We start from the raw sequence: 26,275 nt of genomic DNA, 5'->3' as shown, positions 1-26,275 counted from the left end.
GAGAAGGATACAGTATAATACAGATGTTGACACAGTATAATACAGAGGTTGGTACATTATAATACAGATGTTGATACAGTATAATACAGAGATTGGTACAGTGTAATACAGATGTTGGTACAGTATAATACAGAGGTTGATATAGTATAATACAGCGGTATATACAGTGTAATACAGATGTTGATACAGTATAATACAGATGTTGATACAGTATAATACAGATGTTTTCGGAGTATAATACAGATGTTGATACAGTATACTACAGAGGTTGATACAGTATAATACTGATGTTGATACAGTATAATACAGAGGTTGATACAGTATAATACAGATGTTGACACAGTATTATACAAATGTTGGTACAATATAATACAGAGGATGACACAATATAATACAGATGTTGGTACAGTATAATACAGAGGTTGATACAGTATAATACAGATTTTGATGCAGTATAATACAGATGTTGATACAGTACACTACAGCTGTTGATACTGTATACTACAGATGTTGATACAGTATATTACAGATGTTGATACAGTATAATACAGAGGTTAGTACAGTATAATACATATGTTGGTACGGTATAATACAGAGGTTGGTACAGTATAATACATATGTTGGTACGGTATAATACAGAGGTTGGTACAGTATAATACAGTGGTTGGTACGGTATAATACAGAGGATGATACAGTATAATACAGAGGTTGGTACAGTATAATACAGAAGTTGGTACATTATAATACAGATGTTGATACAGTGTAATACAGATGTTGGTACAGTATAATACAGAGGTTGACACAGTATAATACAGATGTTGGTACAGTATAATACAGAGGTTGATACAGTATAATACAGATGTTGATACCGTATACTCCAGATGTTGATACAGTATTCTACAGATGTTGATACAGTATAATACAGATGTTTTCACAGTATAATACAGATGTTGATACAGTATACTACAGGTGTTGATACAGTATAATACAGAGGTTGATACAGTATAATACTGATGTTGATACAGTATACTACAGATGTTGATACAGTATAATACAGATGTTGGTACAATATACTACAGGTGTTGATACAGTATAATACAGAGGTTAACACAGTATAATACAGATGTTGGTACAATATTATACAGAGGATGACACAATATAATACAGATGTTGGTACAGTATAATACAGAGGTTGATACAGTATAATACAGATGTTGGTACAATATAATACAGAGGTTGGTACAGTATAATACAGATGTTGGTACAGAATAATACAGATTTTGATACAGTATAATACAGATGTTGATACAGTACACTACACTGTTGATACTGTATACTACAGATGTTGATACAGTATATTACAGATGTTGATACAGTATAATACAGAGGTTAGTACAGTATAATACAGAGGTTTGTACAGTGTAATACAGATGTTGGTACAGTATAATACAGAGGTTGACACAGTATAATACAGATGTTGGTACAGTATAATACAGCGGTTGATACAGTATAATACAGATGTTGTCACAGTATAATACAGATGTTGATACGGTATAATACAGAGATTGATACAGTATAATACAGATGTTAATACAGTATAATATAGAGGTTGGTACAGTATAATACAGATGTTGATACAGAATAATACAGAGAATGATACAGTATAATACAGATGTTGATACAGTATAATACAGAGGTTGGTACATTATAATACAGATGTTGATACAGTATAATACAGAGATTCGTACAGTGTAATACAGATGTTGGTACAGTATAATACAGAGGTTGATATAGTATAATACAGCGGTATATACAGTGTAATACAGATGTTGATACAGTATAATACAGATGTTGATACAGTATAATACAGATGTTTTCGGAGTATAATACAGATGTTGATACAGTATACTACAGAGGTTGATACAGTATAATACTGATGTTGATACAGTATAATACAGAGGTTGATACAGTATAATACAGATGTTGACACAGTATTATACAAATGTTGGTACAATATAATACAGAGGATGACACAATATAATACAGATGTTGGTACAGTATAATACAGAGGTTGATACAGTATAATACAGATTTTGATGCAGTATAATACAGATGTTGATACAGTACACTACAGCTGTTGATACTGTATACTACAGATGTTGATACAGTATATTACAGATGTTGATACAGTATAATACAGAGGTTAGTACAGTATAATACATATGTTGGTACGGTATAATACAGAGGTTGGTACAGTATAATACATATGTTGGTACGGTATAATACAGAGGTTGGTACAGTATAATACAGATGTTGGTACAGTATAATACAGATGCTGGTACAGTATAATGCAGAGGTTGATACAGTATACTACAGATGTTGATACAGTAGAATACAGATGTTGACACAGTGTAATACAGATATTGTCAAAGTATAATAAAGATGTTGATACAGTATTCTACAGATGTTGATACAGTATAATACAGATGTTGATGCAGTATAATACAGCTGTTGGTACAATATAATACAGATGTTGGTACAGTATAATACAGAGGTTGATACAGTATATTACAGATGTTGGTACAATATATTACAAAGGTTGGTACAGTATAATACAGCTGTTGGTGCGGTATAATACAGAGGTTGATACAGTATAATACAGATGTTGGCACAGTATAATACAGAGGTTGGTACAGTATACTACAGATGTTGATACAGTATAATACAGATGTTGATACAGTATAATACAGAGGTTGATACAATATAATACAGATGTTGATACAGTATAATACAGAGGTTGATACAGTATAATACAGAGTGTGGCACAGTATAATACAGAGGTTGGTACAGTATAATACAGATGTTGGTACGGTATAATACAGAGGTTGGTACAGTATAATACAGAGGTTGATACAGTATAATACAGAGGTTGGCACATTATAATACAGAGGTTGGTACAGTATAATACAGACGTTGATACAGTATAATACAGAGGTTGGCACAGTATAATACAGACGTTGATACAGTATATTACAGAGGTTGGTACAGTATAATACAGAGGTTGGTACAGTATAATACAGAGGTTGATACAGTATATTACAGAGGTTGGCACAGTATAATACAGAGGTTGGTACAGTATAATACAGAGGTTGATACAGTATAATACAGAGGTTGGTACAGTATAATACAGACGTTGATACAGTATAATACAGAGGTTGGCACAGTATAATACAGACGTTGATACAGTATAATACAGAGGTTAGTACAGTATAATACAGAGGTTGATACAGTATAATACAGAGGTTGGCACAGTATAATACAGAGGTTGGTATGGTATAATACAGAGATTGGTTAATTATAATACAGAGGTTGATACAGTATAATACAGAGGAAGACACAATATAATACAGATGTTGGTACAGTATAATACAGATGTTGGTACATTATAATACAGATGTTAATACAGTATAATACAGAGGTTCATACAGTATTATACAGAGGAAGACACAATATAATACAGATTTTGTCACAGTATAATACAGATGTTGGTACAGTATAATACAGAGGTTGATATAGTATAATACAGAGGTTGATACAGTATAATACAGATGTTGGTACAGTATAATACAGAGGTTGATACAGTATAATACAGATGTTGGTACAGTATAATACAGAGGTTGATACAGTATAATACAGATGTTGATACAGTATAATACAGAGGTTGATACAGTATAATACAGATATTGGTACAGTATAATACAGATGTTGGTACAGTATAATACAGATGTTGATACAGTACAATACAGAGGTTGGTACAGTATAATACAGATGTTGGTACAGTATAATACAGATGTTGGTACAGTATAATACAGATGTTGGTACAGTATAATACAGATGTTTTATACAGTATAATACAGCGGTTGATACAGTATAATACAGATGTTGATACAATATATTACAGAGGTTGGTACAGTATAATACAGATGTTGGTAGAGTATAATACAGATGTTGGTACAGTATAATACAGAGGTTGATACAGTATAATACAGCGGTTGATACAGTATAATACAGATGTTGATACAGTATAATACAGATGTTGATACAGTATTCTACAGATGTTGATACAGTATTATACAGATGTTTATACAGTATAATACAGCGGTTGATACAGTATAATACAGATGTTGATGCAGTATAATACAGATGTTTATACAGTATAATACAGCGGTTGATACAGTATAATACAGATGTTGATACAGTATACTCCAGATGTTGATACAGTATCTACAGATGTTGATACAGTATAATACAGATGTTGTCACAGTATAATACAGATGTTGATACAGTATAATACAGAGGTTGATACAGTATAATACAGAGGTTGATACAGTATAATACAGATGTTTACACAGTATAACAAAGATGTTGGTACAGTATAATACAGAGGTTGATACAGTATAATACAGATGTTGGTACAATATAATACAGAGGTTGATACAGTATAATACAGAGGTTGATACAGTATAATACAGATGTTTATACAGTATAATACAGATGTTTTCGGAGTATAATACAGATGTTGATACAGTATACTACAGAGGTTGATACAGTATAATACTGATGTTGATACAGTATAATACAGAGGTTGATACAGTATAATACAGATGTTGACACAGTATTATACAAATGTTGGTACAATATAATACAGAGGATGACACAATATAATACAGATGTTGGTACAGTATAATACAGAGGTTGATACAGTATAATACAGATTTTGATGCAGTATAATACAGATGTTGATACAGTACACTACAGCTGTTGATACTGTATACTACAGATGTTGATACAGTATATTACAGATGTTGATACAGTATAATACAGAGGTTAGTACAGTATAATACATATGTTGGTACGGTATAATACAGAGGTTGGTACAGTATAATACATATGTTGGTACGGTATAATACAGAGGTTGGTACAGTATAATACAGAGGTTGGTACGGTATAATACAGAGGATGATACAGTATAATACAGAGGTTGGTACAGTATAATACAGAAGTTGGTACATTATAATACAGATGTTGATACAGTGTAATACAGATGTTGGTACAGTATAATACAGAGGTTGACACAGTATAATACAGATGTTGGTACAGTATAATACAGAGGTTGATACAGTATAATACAGATGTTGATACCGTATACTCCAGATGTTGATACAGTATTCTACAGATGTTGATACAGTATAATACAGATGTTTTCACAGTATAATACAGATGTTGATACAGTATACTACAGGTGTTGATACAGTATAATACAGAGGTTGATACAGTATAATACTGATGTTGATACAGTATACTACAGATGTTGATACAGTATAATACAGATGTTGGTACAATATACTACAGGTGTTGATACAGTATAATACAGAGGTTGACACAGTATAATACAGATGTTGGTACAATATTATACAGAGGATGACACAATATAATACAGATGTTGGTACAGTATAATACAGAGGTTGATACAGTATAATACAGATGTTGGTACAATATAATACAGAGGTTGGTACAGTATAATACAGATGTTGGTACAGAATAATACAGATTTTGATACAGTATAATACAGATGTTGATACAGTACACTACAGCTGTTGATACTGTATACTACAGATGTTGATACAGTATATTACAGATGTTGATACAGTATAATACAGAGGTTAGTACAGTATAATACAGAGGTTTGTACAGTGTAATACAGATGTTGGTACAGTATAATACAGAGGTTGACACAGTATAATACAGATGTTGGTACAGTATAATACAGCGGTTGATACAGTATAATACAGATGTTGTCACAGTATAATACAGATGTTGATACGGTATAATACAGAGATTGATACAGTATAATACAGATGTTAATACAGTATAATATAGAGGTTGGTACAGTATAATACAGATGTTGATACAGAATAATACAGAGAATGATACAGTATAATACAGATGTTGATACAGTATAATACAGAGGTTGGTACATTATAATACAGATGTTGATACAGTATAATACAGAGATTGGTACAGTGTAATACAGATGTTGGTACAGTATAATACAGAGGTTGATATAGTATAATACAGCGGTATATACAGTGTAATACAGATGTTGATACAGTATAATACAGATGTTGATACAGTATAATACAGATGTTTTCAGAGTATAATACAGATGTTGATACAGTATACTACAGAGGTTGATACAGTATAATACTGATGTTGATACAGTATAATACAGAGGTTGATACAGTATAATACAGATGTTGACACAGTATTATACAAATGTTGGTACAATATAATACAGAGGATGACACAATATAATACAGATGTTGGTACAGTATATTACAGAGGTTGATACAGTATAATACAGATTTTGATGCAGTATAATACAGATGTTGATACAGTACACTACAGCTGTTGATACTGTATACTACAGATGTTGATACAGTATATTACAGATGTTGATACAGTATAATACAGAGGTTAGTACAGTATAATACATATGTTGGTACGGTATAATACAGAGGTTGGTACAGTATAATACATATGTTGGTACGGTATAATACAGAGGTTGGTACAGTATAATACAGATGTTGGTACAGTATAATACAGATGCTGGTACAGTATAATGCAGAGGTTGATACAGTATACTACAGATGTTGATACAGTAGAATACAGATGTTGACACAGTGTAATACAGATATTGTCAAAGTATAATAAAGATGTTGATACAGTATTCTACAGATGTTGATACAGTATAATACAGATGTTGATGCAGTATAATACAGCTGTTGGTACAATATAATACAGATGTTGGTACAGTATAATACAGAGGTTGATACAGTATATTACAGATGTTGGTACAATATATTACAAAGGTTGGTACAGTATAATACAGCTGTTGGTGCGGTATAATACAGAGGTTGATACAGTATAATACAGATGTTGGCACAGTATAATACAGAGGTTGGTACAGTATACCTCAGATGTTGATACAGTATAATACAGATGTTGATACAGTATAATACAGAGGTTGATACAATATAATACAGATGTTGATACAGTATAATACAGAGGTTGATACAGTATAATACAGAGTGTGGCACAGTATAATACAGAGGTTGGTACAGTATAATACAGATGTTGGTACGGTATAATACAGAGGTTGGTACAGTATAATACAGAGGTTGATACAGTATAATACAGAGGTTGGCACATTATAATACAGAGGTTGGTACAGTATAATACAGATGTTGATACAGTATAATACAGAGGTTGGCACAGTATAATACAGACGTTGATACAGTATATTACAGAGGTTGGTACAGTATAATACAGAGGTTGGTACAGTATAATACAGAGGTTGATACAGTATATTACAGAGGTTGGCACAGTATAATACAGAGGTTGGTACAGTATAATACAGAGGTTGATACAGTATAATACAGAGGTTGGTACAGTATAATACAGACGTTGATACAGTATAATACAGAGGTTGGCACAGTATAATACAGACGTTGATACAGTATAATACAGAGGTTAGTACAGTATAATACAGAGGTTGATACAGTATAATACAGAGGTTGGCACAGTATAATACAGAGGTTGGTATGGTATAATACAGAGATTGGTTAATTATAATACAGAGGTTGATACAGTATAATACAGAGGAAGACACAATATAATACAGATGTTGGTACAGTATAATACAGATGTTGGTACATTATAATACAGATGTTAATACAGTATAATACAGAGGTTCATACAGTATTATACAGAGGAAGACACAATATAATACAGATTTTGTCACAGTATAATACAGATGTTGGTACAGTATAATACAGAGGTTGATATAGTATAATACAGAGGTTGATACAGTATAATACAGATGTTGGTACAGTATAATACAGAGGTTGATACAGTATAATACAGATGTTGGTACAGTATAATACAGATGTTGATACAGTATAATACAGATGTTGATACAGTATAATACAGAGGTTGATACAGTATAATACAGATATTGGTACAGTATAATACAGATGTTGGTACAGTATAATACAGATGTTGATACAGTACAATACAGAGGTTGGTACAGTATAATACAGATGTTGGTACAGTATAATACAGATGTTGGTACAGTATAATACAGATGTTGGTACAGTATAATACAGATGTTTTATACAGTATAATACAGCGGTTGATACAGTATAATACAGATGTTGATACAATATATTACAGAGGTTGGTACAGTATAATACAGATGTTGGTAGAGTATAATACAGATGTTGGTACAGTATAATACAGAGGTTGATACAGTATAATACAGCGGTTGATACAGTATAATACAGATGTTGATACAGTATAATACAGATGTTGATACAGTATTCTACAGATGTTGATACAGTATTATACAGATGTTTATACAGTATAATACAGCGGTTGATACAGTATAATACAGATGTTGATACAGTATAATACAGATGTTTATACAGTATAATACAGCGGTTGATACAGTATAATACAGATGTTGATACAGTATACTCCAGATGTTGATACAGTATCTACAGATGTTGATACAGTATAATACAGATGTTGTCACAGTATAATACAGATGTTGATACAGTATAATACAGAGGTTGATACAGTATAATACAGAGGTTGATACAGTATAATACAGATGTTTACACAGTATAATAAAGATGTTGGTACAGTATAATACAGAGGTTGATACAGTATAATACAGATGTTGGTACAATATAATACAGAGGTTGGTACAGTATAATACAGATTTTGATACAGTATAATACAGATGTTGATACAGTACACTACAGCTGTTGATACTGTATACTACAGATGTTGATACAGTATATTACAGATGTTGGTACAGTATAATACAGAGGTTGATATAGTATAATACAGCGGTTGATACAGTATTCTACAGATGTTGATACAGTATAATACAGATGTTGTCACAGTATAATACAGATGTTGATACAGTATAATACAGATGTTAATACAGTACAATACAGAGGTTGGTACATTATAATACAGATGTTGATACAGTATAATACTGAGATTGGTACAGTGTAATACAGATGTTGGTACGGTATAATACAGAGGTTGGTACAGTATAATACAGAGGTTGATACAGTATAATACAGATTTTGATACAGTATAATACAGATGTTGAAACAGTATAATACAGATGTTGGTACAGGATACTACAGATGTTGATACAGTATAATACAGAGGTTGGTACAGTATAATACAGATGTTGATACAGTATACTACAGATGTTGATGCAGTATAATACAGCTGTTGATACTGTATACTACAGATGTTGATACAGTATATTACAGATGTTGATACAGTATAATACAGAGGTTAGTACAGTATAATACATATGTTGGTACGTTATAATACAGAGGTTGGTACAGTATAATACAGAGGTTGATACAGTATAATACAGATTTTGATACAGTATAATACAGATGTTGATACAGTATAATACAGATGGTGATACAGTATAATACAGATGGTGATACAGTATAATACAGAGGATGACACAATATAATACAGATGTTGGTACAGTATAATACAGAGGTTGATACAGTATAATACAGATTTTGATACAGTATAATACAGATGTTGATACAGTATAATACAGATGTTGATACAGTATAATACAGAGGATGACACAATATAATACAGATGTTGGTACAGTATAATACAGAGGATGACACAATATAATACAGATGTTGGTACAGTATAATACAGAGGTTGATACAGTATAATACAGATTTTGATACAGTATAATACAGAGGATGACACAATATAATACAGATGTTTGTACAGTATAATACAGAGGATGACACAATATAATACAGATGTTGGTACAGTATAATACAGAGGATGACACAATATAATACAGAGGTTGGTACAGTATAATACAGAGGTTGATACAGTATAATACAGATTTTGATACAGTATAATACAGATGTTGATACAGTATAATACAGATGTTGATACAGTATAATACAGAGGATGACACAATATAATACAGATGTTGGTACAGTATAATACAGAGGTTGATACAGTATAATACAGATTTTGATACAGTATAATACAGATGTTGATACAGTATAATACAGATGTTGGTACGGTATAATACAGAGGATGACACAATATAATACAGATGTTGGTACAGTATAATACAGAGGTTGATACAGTATATTACAGATGTTGATACAGTATAATACAGAGGTTAGTACAGTATAATACATATGTTGGTACTGTATAATACAGAGGATGACACAATATAATACAGATGTTGGTACAGTATAATACAGATGTTGGTACATTATAATACAGATGTTAATACAGTATAATACAGAGGTTGATACAGTATAAAACAGAGGAAGACACAATATAATACAGATTTTGTCACAGTATAATACAGATGTTGGTACAGTATAATACAGAGGTTGATATAGTATAATACAGAGGTTGATACAGTATAATACAGATGTTGGTACAGTATAATACAGAGGTTGATACAGTATAATACAGATGTTGGTACAGTATAATACAGAGGTTGATACAGTATAATACAGATGTTGATACAGTATAATACAGAGGTTGATACAGTATAATACAGATGTTGGTACAGTATAATACAGATGTTGGTACAGTATAATACAGATGTTGATACAGTATAATACAGAGGTTGGTACAGTATAATACAGATGTTGGTACAGTATAATACAGATGTTGGTACAGTATAATACAGATGTTGGTACAGTATAATACAGATGTTTTATACAGTATAATACAGCGGTTGATACAGTATAATACAGATGTTGGTACAATATATTACAGAGGTTGGTACAGTATAATACAGATGTTGGTAGAGTATAATACAGATGTTGATACAGTATAATACAGATGTTGATACAGTATTCTACAGATGTTGATACAGTATAATACAGATGTTTATACAGTATAATACAGCGGTTGATACAGTATAATACAGATGTTGATACAGTATAATACAGATGTTTATACAGTATAATACAGCGGTTGATACAGTATAATACAGATGTTGATACAGTATACTCCAGATGTTGATACAGTATCTACAGATGTTGATACAGTATAATACAGATGTTGTCACAGTATAATACAGATGTTGATACAGTATAATACAGAGGTTGATACAGTATAATACAGAGGTTGATACAGTATAATACAGATGTTTACACAGTATAATAAAGATGTTGGTACAGTATAATACAGAGGTTGATACAGTATAATACAGATGTTGGTACAATATAATACAGAGGTTGGTACAGTATAATACAGATTTTGATACAGTATAATACAGATGTTGATACAGTACACTACAGCTGTTGATACTGTATACTACAGATGTTGATACAGTATATTACAGATGTTGGTACAGTATAATACAGAGGTTGATATAGTATAATACAGCGGTTGATACAGTATTCTACAGATGTTGATACAGTATAATACAGATGTTGTCACAGTATAATACAGATGTTGATACAGTATAATACAGATGTTAATACAGTACAATACAGAGGTTGGTACATTATAATACAGATGTTGATACAGTATAATACAGAGATTGGTACAGTGTAATACAGATGTTGGTACGGTATAATACAGAGGTTGGTACAGTATAATACAGAGGTTGATACAGTATAATACAGATGTTGTCACAGTATAATACAGATGTTGATACAGTATAATACAGAGGTTGATACAGTATAATACAGAGGTTGATACAGTATAATACAGATGTTTACACAGTATAATAAAGATGTTGGTACAGTATAATACAGAGGTTGATACAGTATAATACAGATGTTGGTACAATATAATACAGAGGTTGGTACAGTATAATACAGATTTTGATACAGTATAATACAGATGTTGATACAGTACACTACAGCTGTTGATACTGTATACTACAGATGTTGATACAGTATAATACAGATGTTGGTACAGGATACTACAGATGTTGATACAGTATAATACAGAGGTTGGTACAGTATAATACAGATGTTGATACAGTACACTACAGATGTTGATACAGTATAATACAGCTGTTGATACTGTATACTACAGATGTTGATACAGTATATTACAGATGTTGATACAGTATAATACAGAGGTTAGTACAGTATAATACATATGTTGGTACGTTATAATACAGAGGTTGGTACAGTATAATACAGAGGTTGATACAGTATAATACAGATTTTGATACAGTATAATACAGATGTTGATACAGTATAATACAGATGGTGATACAGTATAATACAGAGGATGACACAATATAATACAGATGTTGGTACAGTATAATACAGAGGTTGATACAGTATAATACAGATTTTGATACAGTATAATACAGATGTTGATACAGTATAATACAGATGTTGATACAGTATAATACAGAGGATGACACAATATAATACAGATGTTGGTACAGTATAATACAGAGGATGACACAATATAATACAGATGTTGGTACAGTATAATACAGAGGTTGATACAGTATAATACAGATTTTGATACAGTATAATACAGAGGATGACACAATATAATACAGATGTTTGTACAGTATAATACAGAGGATGACACAATATAATACAGATGTTGGTACAGTATAATACAGAGGATGACACAATATAATACAGAGGTTGGTACAGTATAATACAGAGGTTGATACAGTATAATACAGATTTTGATACAGTATAATACAGATGTTGATACAGTATAATACAGATGTTGATACAGTATAATACAGAGGATGACACAATATAATACAGATGTTGGTACAGTATAATACAGAGGTTGATACAGTATAATACAGATTTTGATACAGTATAATACAGATGTTGATACAGTATAATACAGATGTTGGTACGGTATAATACAGAGGATGACACAATATAATACAGATGTTGGTACAGTATAATACAGAGGTTGATACAGTATATTACAGATGTTGATACAGTATAATACAGAGGTTAGTACAGTATAATACATATGTTGGTACTGTATAATACAGAGGATGACACAATATAATACAGATGTTGGTACAGTACAATACAGAGGTTGATACAGTATAATACAGAGGTTGGTACAGTATAATACAGAAGTTGGTACATTATAATACAGATGTTGATACAGTATAATACAGCGGTTGGTACAGTATAATACAGATGTTGGTACAGTACAATACAGAGGTTGATATAGTATAATACAGCGGTTGATACAGTATACTACAGATGTTGATACAGTATAATACAGAGGTTGATACAGTATAATACTGATGTTGATACAGTATAATACAGAGGTTGATACAGTATAATACAGATGTTGGTACAGTATAATATAGATGTTGATACAGTATACTACAGAGGTTGATACAGTATAATACAGATGTTGGTACAGTGTAATACAGATGTTGATACAGTATAATACAGATGTTGGTACAGTATAATACAGAGTTTGGTACAGTATAATACAGATGTTGGTACAGTATAGTACAGAGGTTGGTACAGTATTGTACAGATGTTGGTACAGTATAGTACAGAGGTTGGTACAGTATTGTACAGATGTTGGTACAGTATAGTACAGAGGTTGACACAGTATAATACAGAGGTTTATACAGTATAATACAGATGTTAATACAGTATAATACACAGGTTGGTATCGTGTAATATAGAGGTTGGTACAGGACATTATCATTTATTTGAGTTTTCTCACTGACTGTAACATATCAACATGCAAAGTGTGTTATTTCTCAGAATCTGTTCACAATCTACTGCTGTAGTTTAGTGTCTGTTATATGTTTATTTTGCTCTGGTGGACCAGCATCAGTGTTTACAGTGTTGCCAGAAGGAACCATGGGCAGGCGTCTGTTTTCTTGTTCAGGATAGCCACACAGAGATAGTGCTTCATTTTAGAGTGAATCTGACAGGAGAAAGACACCTGGTCCCTTCCCCAGGACGGCTCACGTCAACTCGCATCTTACTGCTCCACAACCTCATAAACAACATTTTGAATCATACACCTTCAAAGTGCAGGTAGTCTATTGTGTCTAGGATTGGATGGCTGGAGAAACAAATGTGCTGATGCAGACATCAAATGGGCAGGACATGCGTGGGTGCAGAGGGGGCAAGGGGCAGGACATGTGTGAGGGGACATAGAGGGCAGGTATAGGGTGAAACTTAAATAGCATCTATTTGGAGTGTGTGTGTGCATACGTGTGTGTGTGTGTTATGGTGGTGGGGTTAGCATCTCATTGGAGTGGGAGACCATCATTCCAGCCTTCTGCTACTGTATCCCTGTATTCTTCAACTCCACAGGAAGCCTGGCCTTCGTGCCTTTAATACAGCACGGTATACCTAACTAGCTACCTGAACCCCAGATGGTCTCTACATGGGTGCTTTATCTCGCTGGGTAGAGGTTTCTCCAGAGCAGCTTCCTTTTCTGCTAATCCATTGTTTTGTGGGAAAACAGAATATTTTATGAACAGAATATTTGTGAATTATGCACAGAGAATCCCATTAACCTATATAACACGTTTGAGGAACGAGCCTGTGTGCTGCCGTCTGACTGCTGCAGTGTCAGAGGAACTAACTGTTTTAGTTTGAGTTAAATGCAGTGTAGGGGATGCAGTTTACTGGCATGTTTACAACTGCATAGGGTTTCTTAGTATCTGTTAAGTCTCTCTTGGTATTTCACTTAACCTTTTACTGCAGTGGGCTAAATCAGGGTCACACAGAGTGTTTCTAAGTACACTTAAACAAATCTACATTGAAATCCACTTCATACACCTCACACACATGGTTATGGGCTTTAAAAGACAAGACACCTCAGAGATAGAGTTGAATTGTATTACATTTTGAGTTTTTAAAAATACTATGTTATCAATATTAGAAATATTAATATGCGGCTACAGATAAGACATAAATTACACATACTGTAGAATATACCCTGAAAGTGGTTTTCTAAAATGTGTGTCAGGTATTTTAGTTAACAAAACATCTTGCATAATGGTTTGTTGTTGAATATGCAACCGAGGCAGTCTTATAGCAAAGTGTCTGGGGACATATCTTGTGCGTGTGTGAGCGAGTGTGTGTGTGAGTGTGTGTGTGTGTTTGTATTTCGTGGTTTGTTTGTTTTCTTTTAGGGCCTTGAAATATTGTTATTATTTTCGTCTTAAGTGGAGTGAGGCCGTCAAGTAGGAGATATTTGAGTCTGCATTGACATGCAGGTCAGAGGTAATTGGAACTACTTAGACTTTTAACCCAGATTGGTTGTGACAGTTGAAGACTGTCACACTCGCTGGGGCCACATGTAACATAATGTTCATGGGTATTAAAATGCTGTCAATCTAGTAGGCTGAGAAACCCACTGTCCTTCTGAAGAACACGGTTTAATAATCAGACAAGGTTTTTCCATGACAGAGTTCGGAGTTCAGAATTAGTCTACCAGTCAAGGAATGTTGTTCAGAGCTAGTACTGCATGGGTCCCACCCTATATGGCACCCTATTCCCTATGGGCCCTGGTCAAAAGTAGTGCATTATGTAGGGAATAAGGTACCATTTGGGAATCATATTAACTCTAAGCTATATATTAGTGGCAGTTATTGGATTCCTTTTTTTGTCTGCTTCCAGGGGATGCAGCAAAGGAATTTGATTATTCTGTAGTTTAAACAACCCAAACAAATAATCATAACATGAACTTGGTCTTTTATACCAACCCTACCTTGTCACAACACAACTGATTGGCTCATTAAGAAGGTGTAACGGCAGTCTAGCTCTTCCTCCTCCTCGGACGATGAGAGGAGAGAAGGATCGGAGGACCAATGTGCAGCGTGGTAATTTTCCATGAATTTAATAAACACAAAGACAAGATACTGACAAACTAATACAAAACAACAAACGACCGTGAAGCTACAAACAAAAGTGCAATACACAAGCTACTAACGTTAGACATAGACACGATACAAAATAACAAACGAACTAACCGTCACAGTCCTGTGTGGCACAAACACAAACACTGACACAGGAAACAACCACCCACAATCCCCAACACAAAACAAGCCACCTATATATGATTCTCAATCAGGAACAACGATTGACAGCTGTCTCTGATTGAGAACCATATTAGGCTGAACACAGAAACAGACGAACTAGACACACAACATAGAATTCCCACCCAGCTCACGTCCTGACCAACACTAAACAAGCAAAACACATAAGAACTCTGGTCAGGACGTTACAGAAGGAAAGGAATTCCACAAATGAACTTTTAACAAGCCACACCTGTTAATTGAAATGCATTCCAGGTGACTACCCATGAAGCTGGTTGAGTGAATTCCAAGAGTGTGCAAAGCTGTCATCAAGGGTGGCTACTTTGAAGAATCTAAAATGTAAAATATATTTAAATTTGTCTCACACCTTTTTGGTTACTACATGATTCCATGTGTTATTTCATAGTTTTGATGTCTTCACTATTATTCTACAATGTAGAAAATAGTGAAAATAAAGAAAAACCCTTGAATGAGTAGGTGTGTCCAAAATTTTGACTGGTACTGTATGGGAACTGGTTGGAGACCTGACTTGTCAGAACATCATGATACAGTGCCTTCAGAAAGTGTTCATACCCCTTTACTTATTGCACATTTTGTTGTATTACAGCCTGAATTCAAAATTGATTAAATATAATTTTTGATCACCAATCTACACAAAATACACCATAATGACAAATTGAAAACATGTTTTAAAAAATTACACATTTTTTGAAAATGATATACAGAAATAGTATTCACACCTCTGAGTCAACACTTTGTAGAAAACCCTTTGTTCAACATTTGCCCATTATTCTTTTCAAAATTCTTCAAGCTCTGTCAAACTGGTTGTTGATCATTGCTAGACAACCATTTTCAGGTCTTGCCATAGATTTTCAAGTAGATTTAAGTCAAAACTGTAACTTGGCCACTCAGGAACATCCACTGTCTTCTTGGTAAGCAACTCCAGTGTAGATGTGGCCATGTGTTTTAGGTTATTGTCTTGATGAAAGGGGAATTCATCTCCCAGTGTTTGGTGGAAAGCAAACTGAACCAGGTTCTCCTCTAGGATTTTGCCTGTGCTTAGATCCATTCCATTTATTTTTTATCCTGAAAACCTCCCCAGTCGTTAACTTTTAAAAGCATACCCATAACATGATGCAGCTATGCTTGAAAATATGGAGAGTGTTACTCAATAATGCGTTGTATTGGATTTGCCCCAAACATAACCCTGGTATTCCGGACAAAAAGTTCATTGCTTTTCTACATTTTTTGCAGGATTACTTTACTGCCTTGTTGCAAACATGATGCATGTTTTGAAATATTTGTATTCTGTACAGGGTTCCTTCTTTTCTCTGTCAGTTAGGTTAGTATTGGGGAGTAACTAAAATGTTGATCCATCCTCAGTTTTTTCCTATCTGAAACCATTCAACTCTGTAACTGTTTTAACGTCCCCATTGGCCTCATTGTGAAATCCCTGAATGGTTTCTTTCCTCTCCGGCAACTGTGTTAGAAAAGATGCCTGTATTTTTGTAGTGACTGGGTGTATTGATACACCATCCAAAGTGTAATCAATAACTTCATCATGCTCAAAAGGATATTCAGTGTCTGTTAATTTTTTTTTTTACCCATCTACCAATAGGTGCACTTCTTTGTGAGGCATTGGGAAACCTCCCTGGTCTTTGTGGTTGAATCTGTGTTTGAAATTCACTGCTCAACTGTGGGAACTTACATATACTTGTATGTGTGGGGTACAGAGATGAGGTTGTCATTCAGAAAATCATGTTAAACACTATTATTGGATTGAGTCCATGCAACTTATTTGGTTACTTGTTAAGCACATATTTACTCCTGAACTTATTTATACTTGCCATAACAAAGAGTTTGAATACTTATTGACTCAAGACTTTGACATAATGGGCTATTGTGTGACAAAAAAAATCTAAATTTAATCCATTTTAAATTCACACTGTAATACATCAAAATGTGGAAAAAGTCAAGGGGTGTGAACACTTTCTGAATGCACTGTATGTCTAAATGGAGTATAATGTCCTCTGTTTTTATAAAGGACATCAGTATGAGCTGAGGAGACAGAGATGAGTATCTCAGCGTTGGGTTTGATTGAGGATGAGAAATAAGAACTCATAAGCCTAATGCAAATCCTTTCATGTTTCTGACTCTTCTGAATTTGAATATCTCTGGCTCCCCAGACTGTTGTAAGGAAATACATTTTTTTTATGTAACTCATCCAGTTAAATTATGTTTTCTTTCTTATCTATCTTCTTGTTGCCATGACAAGGAAACATCTAAATGCTTTATAGCTGTAAAAAATCAATAACATTCTGAAATGTTAAACAATTTATAAAAAAAACTGAGAATCCATCGAACCGTTATACCCCCTGTCAAGTTCATAGTAAAACAATTAATTATAATTCTGCATTTTCTTTTGTTATGCAGATGTATTTTCCCAATTTTTCCCATACTATTAGTAAAGCAGGGTGGGGCAGGCCAAAGATAACTATATCCCTATATAGTCTCTCCTATCCATGAGAATGATTAGGGGGTTGAAATCAGAGAGAAGAACTGAACGGAGAACAGAGGCCCAGGTTAGCTGGGTGTATTCCTAATGCCAACGGTCAGGCTGCTAAATTGAACGGGGCCCACTGCAGTGGTGGAGGGTCTCTCAGTCTCATTCTTACCATAGCTGGGCTACCAGGTGCTGCAGGGAGGGAGAGCTCTCAGCCTTAATCCTAGACATTAACTGCTTGCTGTAAGCAGGTCTGGGCACGTTACTTACCTCACAGCAGAGTACCCGGATGCCAGGGGCCAGGGGAGAGCGAGGGAGAGACAGGGAGGGAGGGATAGAGGGAAAGAGGTGGGGGGCAGGGGCTGCAGGGAGAGAGAGAGGGTCTGGGAGGGCATGGGAGATAGGGAGAGAGAGGGCAAGGGCAGCAGTGAGAAAAGGAGAGAAACCGAGAGGGAGAGAGAGACAGGGAGGGCCCAGCGCTGGGCCGGGCAAGGAGAATGTAATCTCCAGATTAGGGGCTGAGATGAATTCCTGCCGCCAGTCTGACCTTGTCAAGAAGCCAGAGTGAAATGGAGATTTCAGGACAGCGTCGGTGGGTGGCATGAGTGTTGAGCTGAGACAACCCTGTGTGATGGTCTGAGTATTGAGCTGAGACAACCCTGTGTGATGGTCTGAGTATTGAGCTGAGACAGCCATGTGTGATGGTCTGAGTATTGAGCTGAGACAGCCCTGTGTGATGGTCTGAGTATTGAGCTGAGACAGCCATGTGTGATGGTCTGAGTATTGAGCTGAGACAGACCTGTGTGATGGTCTGAGTGTTGAGCTGAGACAACCCTGTGTGATGGTCTGAGTGTTGAGCTGAGACAGCCATGTGTGATGGTCTGAGTATTGAGCTGAGTCAGCCCTATGTGATGGTCTGAGTGTTGAGCTGAGACAACCCTGTGTGATGGTCTGAGTGTTGAGCTGAGACAGACCTGTGTGATGGTCTGAGTGTTGAGCTGAGACAACCCTGTGTGATGGTCTGAGTGTTGAGCTGAGACAACCCTGTGTGATGGTCTGAGTGTTGAGCTGAGACAACCCTGTGTGATGGTCTGAGTGTTGAGCTGAGACAACCCTGTGTGATGGTCTGCGTGTTGAGCTGAGACAACCCTGTGTGATGGTCTGAGTATTGAGCTGAGACAACCCTGTGTGATGGTCTGAGTGTTGAGCTGAGACAACCCTGTGTGATGGTCTGAGTGTTGAGCTGAGACAACCCTGTGTGATGGTCTGAGTGTTGAGCTGAGACAACCCTGTGTGATGGTCTGAGTGTTGAGCTGAGACAACCCTGTGTGATGGTCTGAGTGTTGAGCTGAGACAACCCTGCGTAGTTGTAGGGTCTAAGTGTTGAGCTGATCTCTTTCTCACAGCCTGATATCCTGAATCACACTGAATTTGTGGTCGTATTAGGAATAGAACAAAGGCATGCTGTGGCATGCAAGGGAACAAAGGCATGCAAGGGTCCTCTGACAAACGGAGATGGAGATGTGGAGGAGGAAGAGAAGGAGATGTTGACAATGTAAATGTAAATGAATTTTAGTGTGATTTCTGTCTGAGATTGATTTAATGAACTGAGGCGAGGAGAGCCTGGTCTCCTGTTGTGAGGAAACTGACCAGGCTTGTTCTAGTGTTACACAGTTCATTAAGGCTCTGCTTCAGAACATTACAGAATAATGAAGTTCCTGTTCTAGCATTTCTTTTCATTTGGTCCTTAATTTCACTTAACAGCCAAATGTAAGAATCATTTTCTCCATTGCAGAACTAAAACATCACTTTTAATAAATACAAAAATACAAAAAAACAACAACAGTTTATTTGAACTCTTTTATTTGAAATGTCAATTTAATGTCAGTTTTCCCCCTGTGCTGTAGCCCTAAGAGTCCTGTCTGTCTGAAAGGACAAAGAGAAATTAGTTGTATTCCCTCTGTGTTAATATGCAGTTCTCTTGGCCACAGAATGTCGCCTGAAGGCTGCAGGTAACCACTTAACAGACTGAAACCCAGAATATGGCGCTTTTCATCACAGTCTGTCAGTTGTCATGGAAATCTACAGAGAGTCACAAGCAGGGGGCAATTTGAGGGGAAAATAGCGTCTACATCAAATACTGGGCTAACACAGGACTGTGACACATTGAAATGACAGCAGGTAGCTATGGTATTGATCTGTAACCTGGTAGATCAAGCTGCTCAAACCTACAGACCAGTTATATTGTGTGTTTCTTACTAATGTTGTTTCTTCTTCCTATAATATACACACACTGTAATGTTGTTTCTTCTTACTGTAATATACACACACTGTAATGTTGTTTCTTCTTACTATAATATACACACACTGTAATGTTGTTTCTTCTTACTGTAATATACACACACTGTAATGTTGTTTCTTCTTACTGTAATATACACACACTGTAATGTTGTTTCTTCTTACTGTAATATACACACACTGTAATGTTGTTTCTTCTTACTATAATATACACACACTGTAATGTTGTTTCTTCTTACTATAATATACACACACTGTAATGTTGTTTCTTCTTACTGTAATATACACACACTGTAATGTTGTTTCTTCTTACTGTAATATACACACACTGTAATGTTGTTTCTTCTTACTGTAATATACACACACTGTAATGTTGTTTCTTCTTACTGTAATATACACACACTGTAATGTTGTTTCTTCTTACTGTAATATACACACACTGTAATGTTGTTTCTTCTTACTGTAATATACACACACTGTAATGTTGTTTCTTCTTACTGTAATATACACACACTGTAATGTTGTTTCATTGGAGGTATGTTGTTTGACTGGGAGGTATTTCAGTATTAAGTTGAGACAGACATAGGATACGTAGGTTTTCACCGCAATGTTTGGGAAAACGATTAAGAGATTATGACATAAAACAGGTGAAAGAAAATGTGAACAAATATTTTGTTTCGTTAACTCTAAAGCACCAGTATGTTCCAGCCAATTGAGTTGGAATGTGGAGTTACTTAGTCTACTTTATGTAGGAGTCCAATGTAGGAGTCCAAAATGTTTTGTCCATGCTAAATCACAGAAACATTGCATACGATTTGCTCTGACATTCTTTACCATCATAAAAGTGGACTTGGACATGTTCTGCCTGAGTAAGTTTCTACAAAGACCTCATTTCTTTCTTTTGGAAAAACATAACATAAACAACATGAAGACAGAATAAGGAGCTGTTCAGAACACATTTAGAAGAAGAAGGTTCAAGCATTCGCCCAACTCATGGTGTGTGACCAGTATTGCCCAGAAGCATGTTGCCTCCTGTTTGGAAGAAATGTAATACCTTCAACCTTATGCATCTGTCAACTAGTCTCAAGGAGTTTGGTGAAAATGTCACAGTTTAGCCACCAATGCAACCTATGCATTCCCTACATAGTTTGCATGATCAATATTTGATGTGACTGCCATTAGACCTCTGCTGCTTGATCTTCTCAATATCACATCGTAATATTGACCCTCTCTACAACGTGACATTAGAGGATGTAATAACCTGATTGCCTCCCCGCACCCCCCTCTCCACCCCCCTCTCCACTCCGTCCTCTCAACTCCTCACCACTCACAGCCTGATGTAGAAGTCAAGCATAATCCTACAGATCTCCTCCAGCTTAATGCATTTTAAATGGAAGGATGGATGTAGTCTAAATCAGTGTGCTGCTTCGCTTAAGTGATTCAATGTCTAATAGAGGAGGAGACAGCTGGGCCAGGCCCCGTACTGTGTAGAGCCTAGCCGTCACCCAAGCTGTAAATGCAATTTTAATGACATATCTATCCTCTTTGATGGAGGAAGAAGAAGCACAACCCCCATCAAATGATACCTTTTTCTTGGAATCAAGGGTCTCGGCAGTGCCAGTTGAAATCCATCCACCGCTACAGTCACCACCGGTTCAGAGGAGAAGAGGGCACTCTTAGTGAAAACTGTGTTCTTGATACGTATTCACAGAACCACTGTGGAAATAGAACAGAAAAATGCAGTTGAGGTTGTTTGGATAAAGGGGACAGCTAGGTATTATAGATGGCCTAAAATGTGTGGATATTTTCCCAGATGTTTTAAAATCCTTATAGCCATGAACCTTGGGGGTTTTCACTGACACATTACAAATCTGTTGATACCAATAACGAGACGTTGACTCATCCACAGGATACTGAATATTGCCTTGAGGACAACCAGAGCATTGAGGAAGGAAGATAGACTCTCTGTAAGGCATGTTGTGAGGTCACATTAATATTAATCTGGGCTCTCCTCAGAACGTGAGGAATCTGCTCCCTCCTGGGATGAGTTGAGGCTTAGAAGAGATCCCTGCTTACTGATACATCTGTTATCCTAGTTAAGACTTATTTTCTTTGTCTTTCATTTTATTCTTGGAATCTAATGCTGTCCAGCTTCATAGAGCCAGGACACAGTCTCCGTTTCTTATTTATTTGATTGCTTTACCAAAACCGTCGACGAACTCACAGCCTATGTAATTTGAGAAGCAGGATTTGAAGATGCGATGATAATAATATGCAACAATTAGAAAGTCAAATCTGGAGACAGTTTGGTTTGCCACTCTGAACTGAACACAGCTTGCCATTTCTTCTCTTTATTAGCCTGTATGCCACAGATCCAGAAGTTACACGTTTTTAGTCACTCTGATGTCATGCTTAGGCAGTATATGTCTATTGAGAATGAGTGCGTTTCTGTTGAAGTCCTCCCTCCATTACCCCAGTTACATTGTCCACTGACCAATGCTAGCCTGAAGGTTCTGTTCCCCATCCCACCTGGCCCTTCCTGGCCTCCCTAGCCCCTGCTACATTATCATTTTATTGGCTCCTGAACACAGATGTTATCCATCTCATTGAACCTTCAAGGTTATATCTTCAAATACATCAAAGACTACCCTCTAAACGGGAGGAACCGTGACAGCCAATATTTTCCATACCCTGGAGATATACTCATCTCTCTACATGCAGACTCCCTCATTATCAATTTTCATGAGGTAAAACATGAAAGCTATTCAAATGTCTGGGAAACTCAAATTTGATCTACCTACTATTAAATTGCAAAATATTACAAACCAGACAGAGAGCTTCGTCCAATGAGCACGATGAATGACTATGATATGATTTGAACCATATCCAGTTCATTAATACCATTGCCAAAAGAGCCTATTTCACAGTTGATTGAGCAAGCATAAAGCTGTGAGCCTGAGTGACAACAAACCAACTGTCAAACTGGCACACTTAAAGGCTATTATTTCAGTTCGACAAACTCCTTTTAAAAAAGGGACAAACATCTTTTGATCCTTTGATCACTTTTTGAATGTTTGTCTTAATCGTTTGTAGTCATTGCCTCGTCTTGCTTTTTTTTTCTCCCTGTAGAAATCGAAAAATTGCAAAAAGATGAAGAGAAAGAAGAGAAAGAAGAGAAAGAAGAGAAAGAAGAGAAAGAAGAGGAGAAGTTTATCGACGTCGTCATCAACAAGAACATGAAGCTGGGCCAGAAAGTGTTAATACCCTTCAAACAGTTTCCCAAAGTAAGTACTGCTGGATTTGGGCTAGAGATTTTCAGATCATACTGTGCAACTGCAGTCAAATAATGGCTTCTTTTCAGTTAGCTTCTGGGATTTTTTCTATTTTAATTTTACTTCCAGACAACAAGCATCGGACAGTTCAAGTATTTATTTTTATTTTTACACATTAAGTAAACAGTACAGTGACTACAAGAAGAGATAACAGAATTGGGCCATGATCACATTGCCTTCTCCATACATCTCATTTATGTTTTATAACATTACAGTACAAATTACCCTTCATTTTATAGAACCCCTACCACTCCGATCTGTCAGCTATATGACCTTGTTCACATCTCCATGTGCTTATAACTCTTTATATTCCCTTATGCTTATGATATTCCCTTATTCTTTCCTTTTGATACAAAGGCAATGACTCTCTACTGACGCATGTTAAAGGTTGCTATTTCCTGCAGAGATGTCTAGGTTTAAAATGTTCTTGGTCTTTTAATTTCTATCTAATTGCTTTTGGCACCTTGCATGTTTTCATTGAAAAGACAAACCAGGAAAAAAAATATGCAGGTGTGTCGAGGCCAAAGCAGAGATTTTCAGTAGACATCCAATTCAGTACCATCCGTGACCTATGTGTTCCTTGTAAATAAATAGAGTCTAACAATAGGTAATAAAGAGCCAAAGAAAAGAGAGAGAGAGACCAGGAGAAAAAGACACCTGCACTTCCCTTTTTTTGCTCCAACAATAAAAACAGAGCCATGTGCATACTGCACCACACACACACAGTCACACACACACATACACACACACTCACACACACACACCTCTCAGAATGACCGCCATGTCAGGATGAAACAGCCCATGCTGTTTGAGTGATAATGCTGTGCTCATCTAGCCATGTGATGAGAGCCCTTCATCCCCCTCAGTCCTCCACTCTGAGACAAAGCTCCCAGCATCAACAGCAGCGTTTAATGGAGCCACACAGCAGCTGCATGAAAGCCAGTTCCCACAGGGTCCCTAACAGGGAGGCTAGTAGCGTAGCAGAGAGGGTAGCGTAAAAAAGGAGAAGCCTCTCTCAGGAGATGATGACATCACTCAGGTTTTCACCTCTCTGAGAGAGCCTGTAGATAGATGACCTGCAGGAGCTTCAACACAGTCTGCTGTGGCACCCTATTCCCTGTTTAGTGCACTACTTTCATAGGCGCAATCTTTTTTTAAATGTGTTTTTTACATAATGTGGTGAGTCCTATTGATAAATATAGCTATTTTGCAAGGGAGCTCTGGTTAGATATTTACAGTGTTCTGTAACTCAAATAAACTGATTGTGAGAGCTACATTTTGCCCCTTTCTAAAATAATTACAATGACATTAATAAAGGGAGATGTAATGTCATCTAGAGACCCATCTGTGTCTCAAAGGAATGCAGCTAAACACATTTGCTTTGACAGCTTTGATAAGTGGGGCCGCTAATACGCTGTTTAGAGCCTCAACAAGCCACCGAAGGAAGACAAATTCAATTTGTTCAATCTGACAGGTAGCAATGGGCTAGAGTGATCGCTGTGACTCCAATGGGATTTCTCCCTGAACTACAAACATCACCTTTTGGCTTTCGCCACTGAAGTGGCTCGCTGCGTTTCCCAAAGCGACCGTTTAGACTCATGTTCAGAGGGTTTATATCCATCTTCTAAAAACACGGCTTTATAATAATATGAAACAGGCAAGGACACCAGAGAGCAGGTTCCAGACGTATGGTTTTCAAGGACAAATAAAGTTTAGCTATGAAATAAAATACCTAACACTCTTAAATTGGGCCACTGGTTAAACGCTAGTTCAACCTGAATGATCATATTCACCTAGCAGCACAGTTCATTGCTGTGCTACGATGGAGAATGGGCTGTGCATGTTGTGCATGTCTGCTTGTTATATACCAATTTACGCTGGAAAACAGAGAAGCTGGAAAACAGAGTACTCATTTACAGTTGTGATGAAGTATTAGTGATACAGTGAGAG

The 26,275-nt window shown here is 35.7% G+C and overlaps 1 protein-coding gene across 2 annotated transcripts in view; it reads left to right on the top strand.

Annotated features, from left to right (window-relative positions):
* Positions 1 to 26,275, top strand: part of LOC129831079 (KH domain-containing, RNA-binding, signal transduction-associated protein 3-like) — a 204,946-nt gene that overhangs the window by 95,686 nt on the left and 82,985 nt on the right. For both annotated transcript variants that reach the window (XM_055894104.1, XM_055894103.1), the window contains exon 2: positions 24,123 to 24,277. In XM_055894104.1, coding sequence (XP_055750079.1) covers positions 24,123 to 24,277 — 155 coding nt within the window. The remainder of the gene's footprint in view (positions 1 to 24,122; positions 24,278 to 26,275) is intronic.

This window comes from Salvelinus fontinalis, chromosome 32 (assembly GCF_029448725.1).
Source record: "Salvelinus fontinalis isolate EN_2023a chromosome 32, ASM2944872v1, whole genome shotgun sequence".
Classification (NCBI taxonomy): Eukaryota; Metazoa; Chordata; class Actinopteri; order Salmoniformes; family Salmonidae; genus Salvelinus; species Salvelinus fontinalis.
This window is presented reverse-complemented; position numbering and strand designations above follow the sequence as displayed.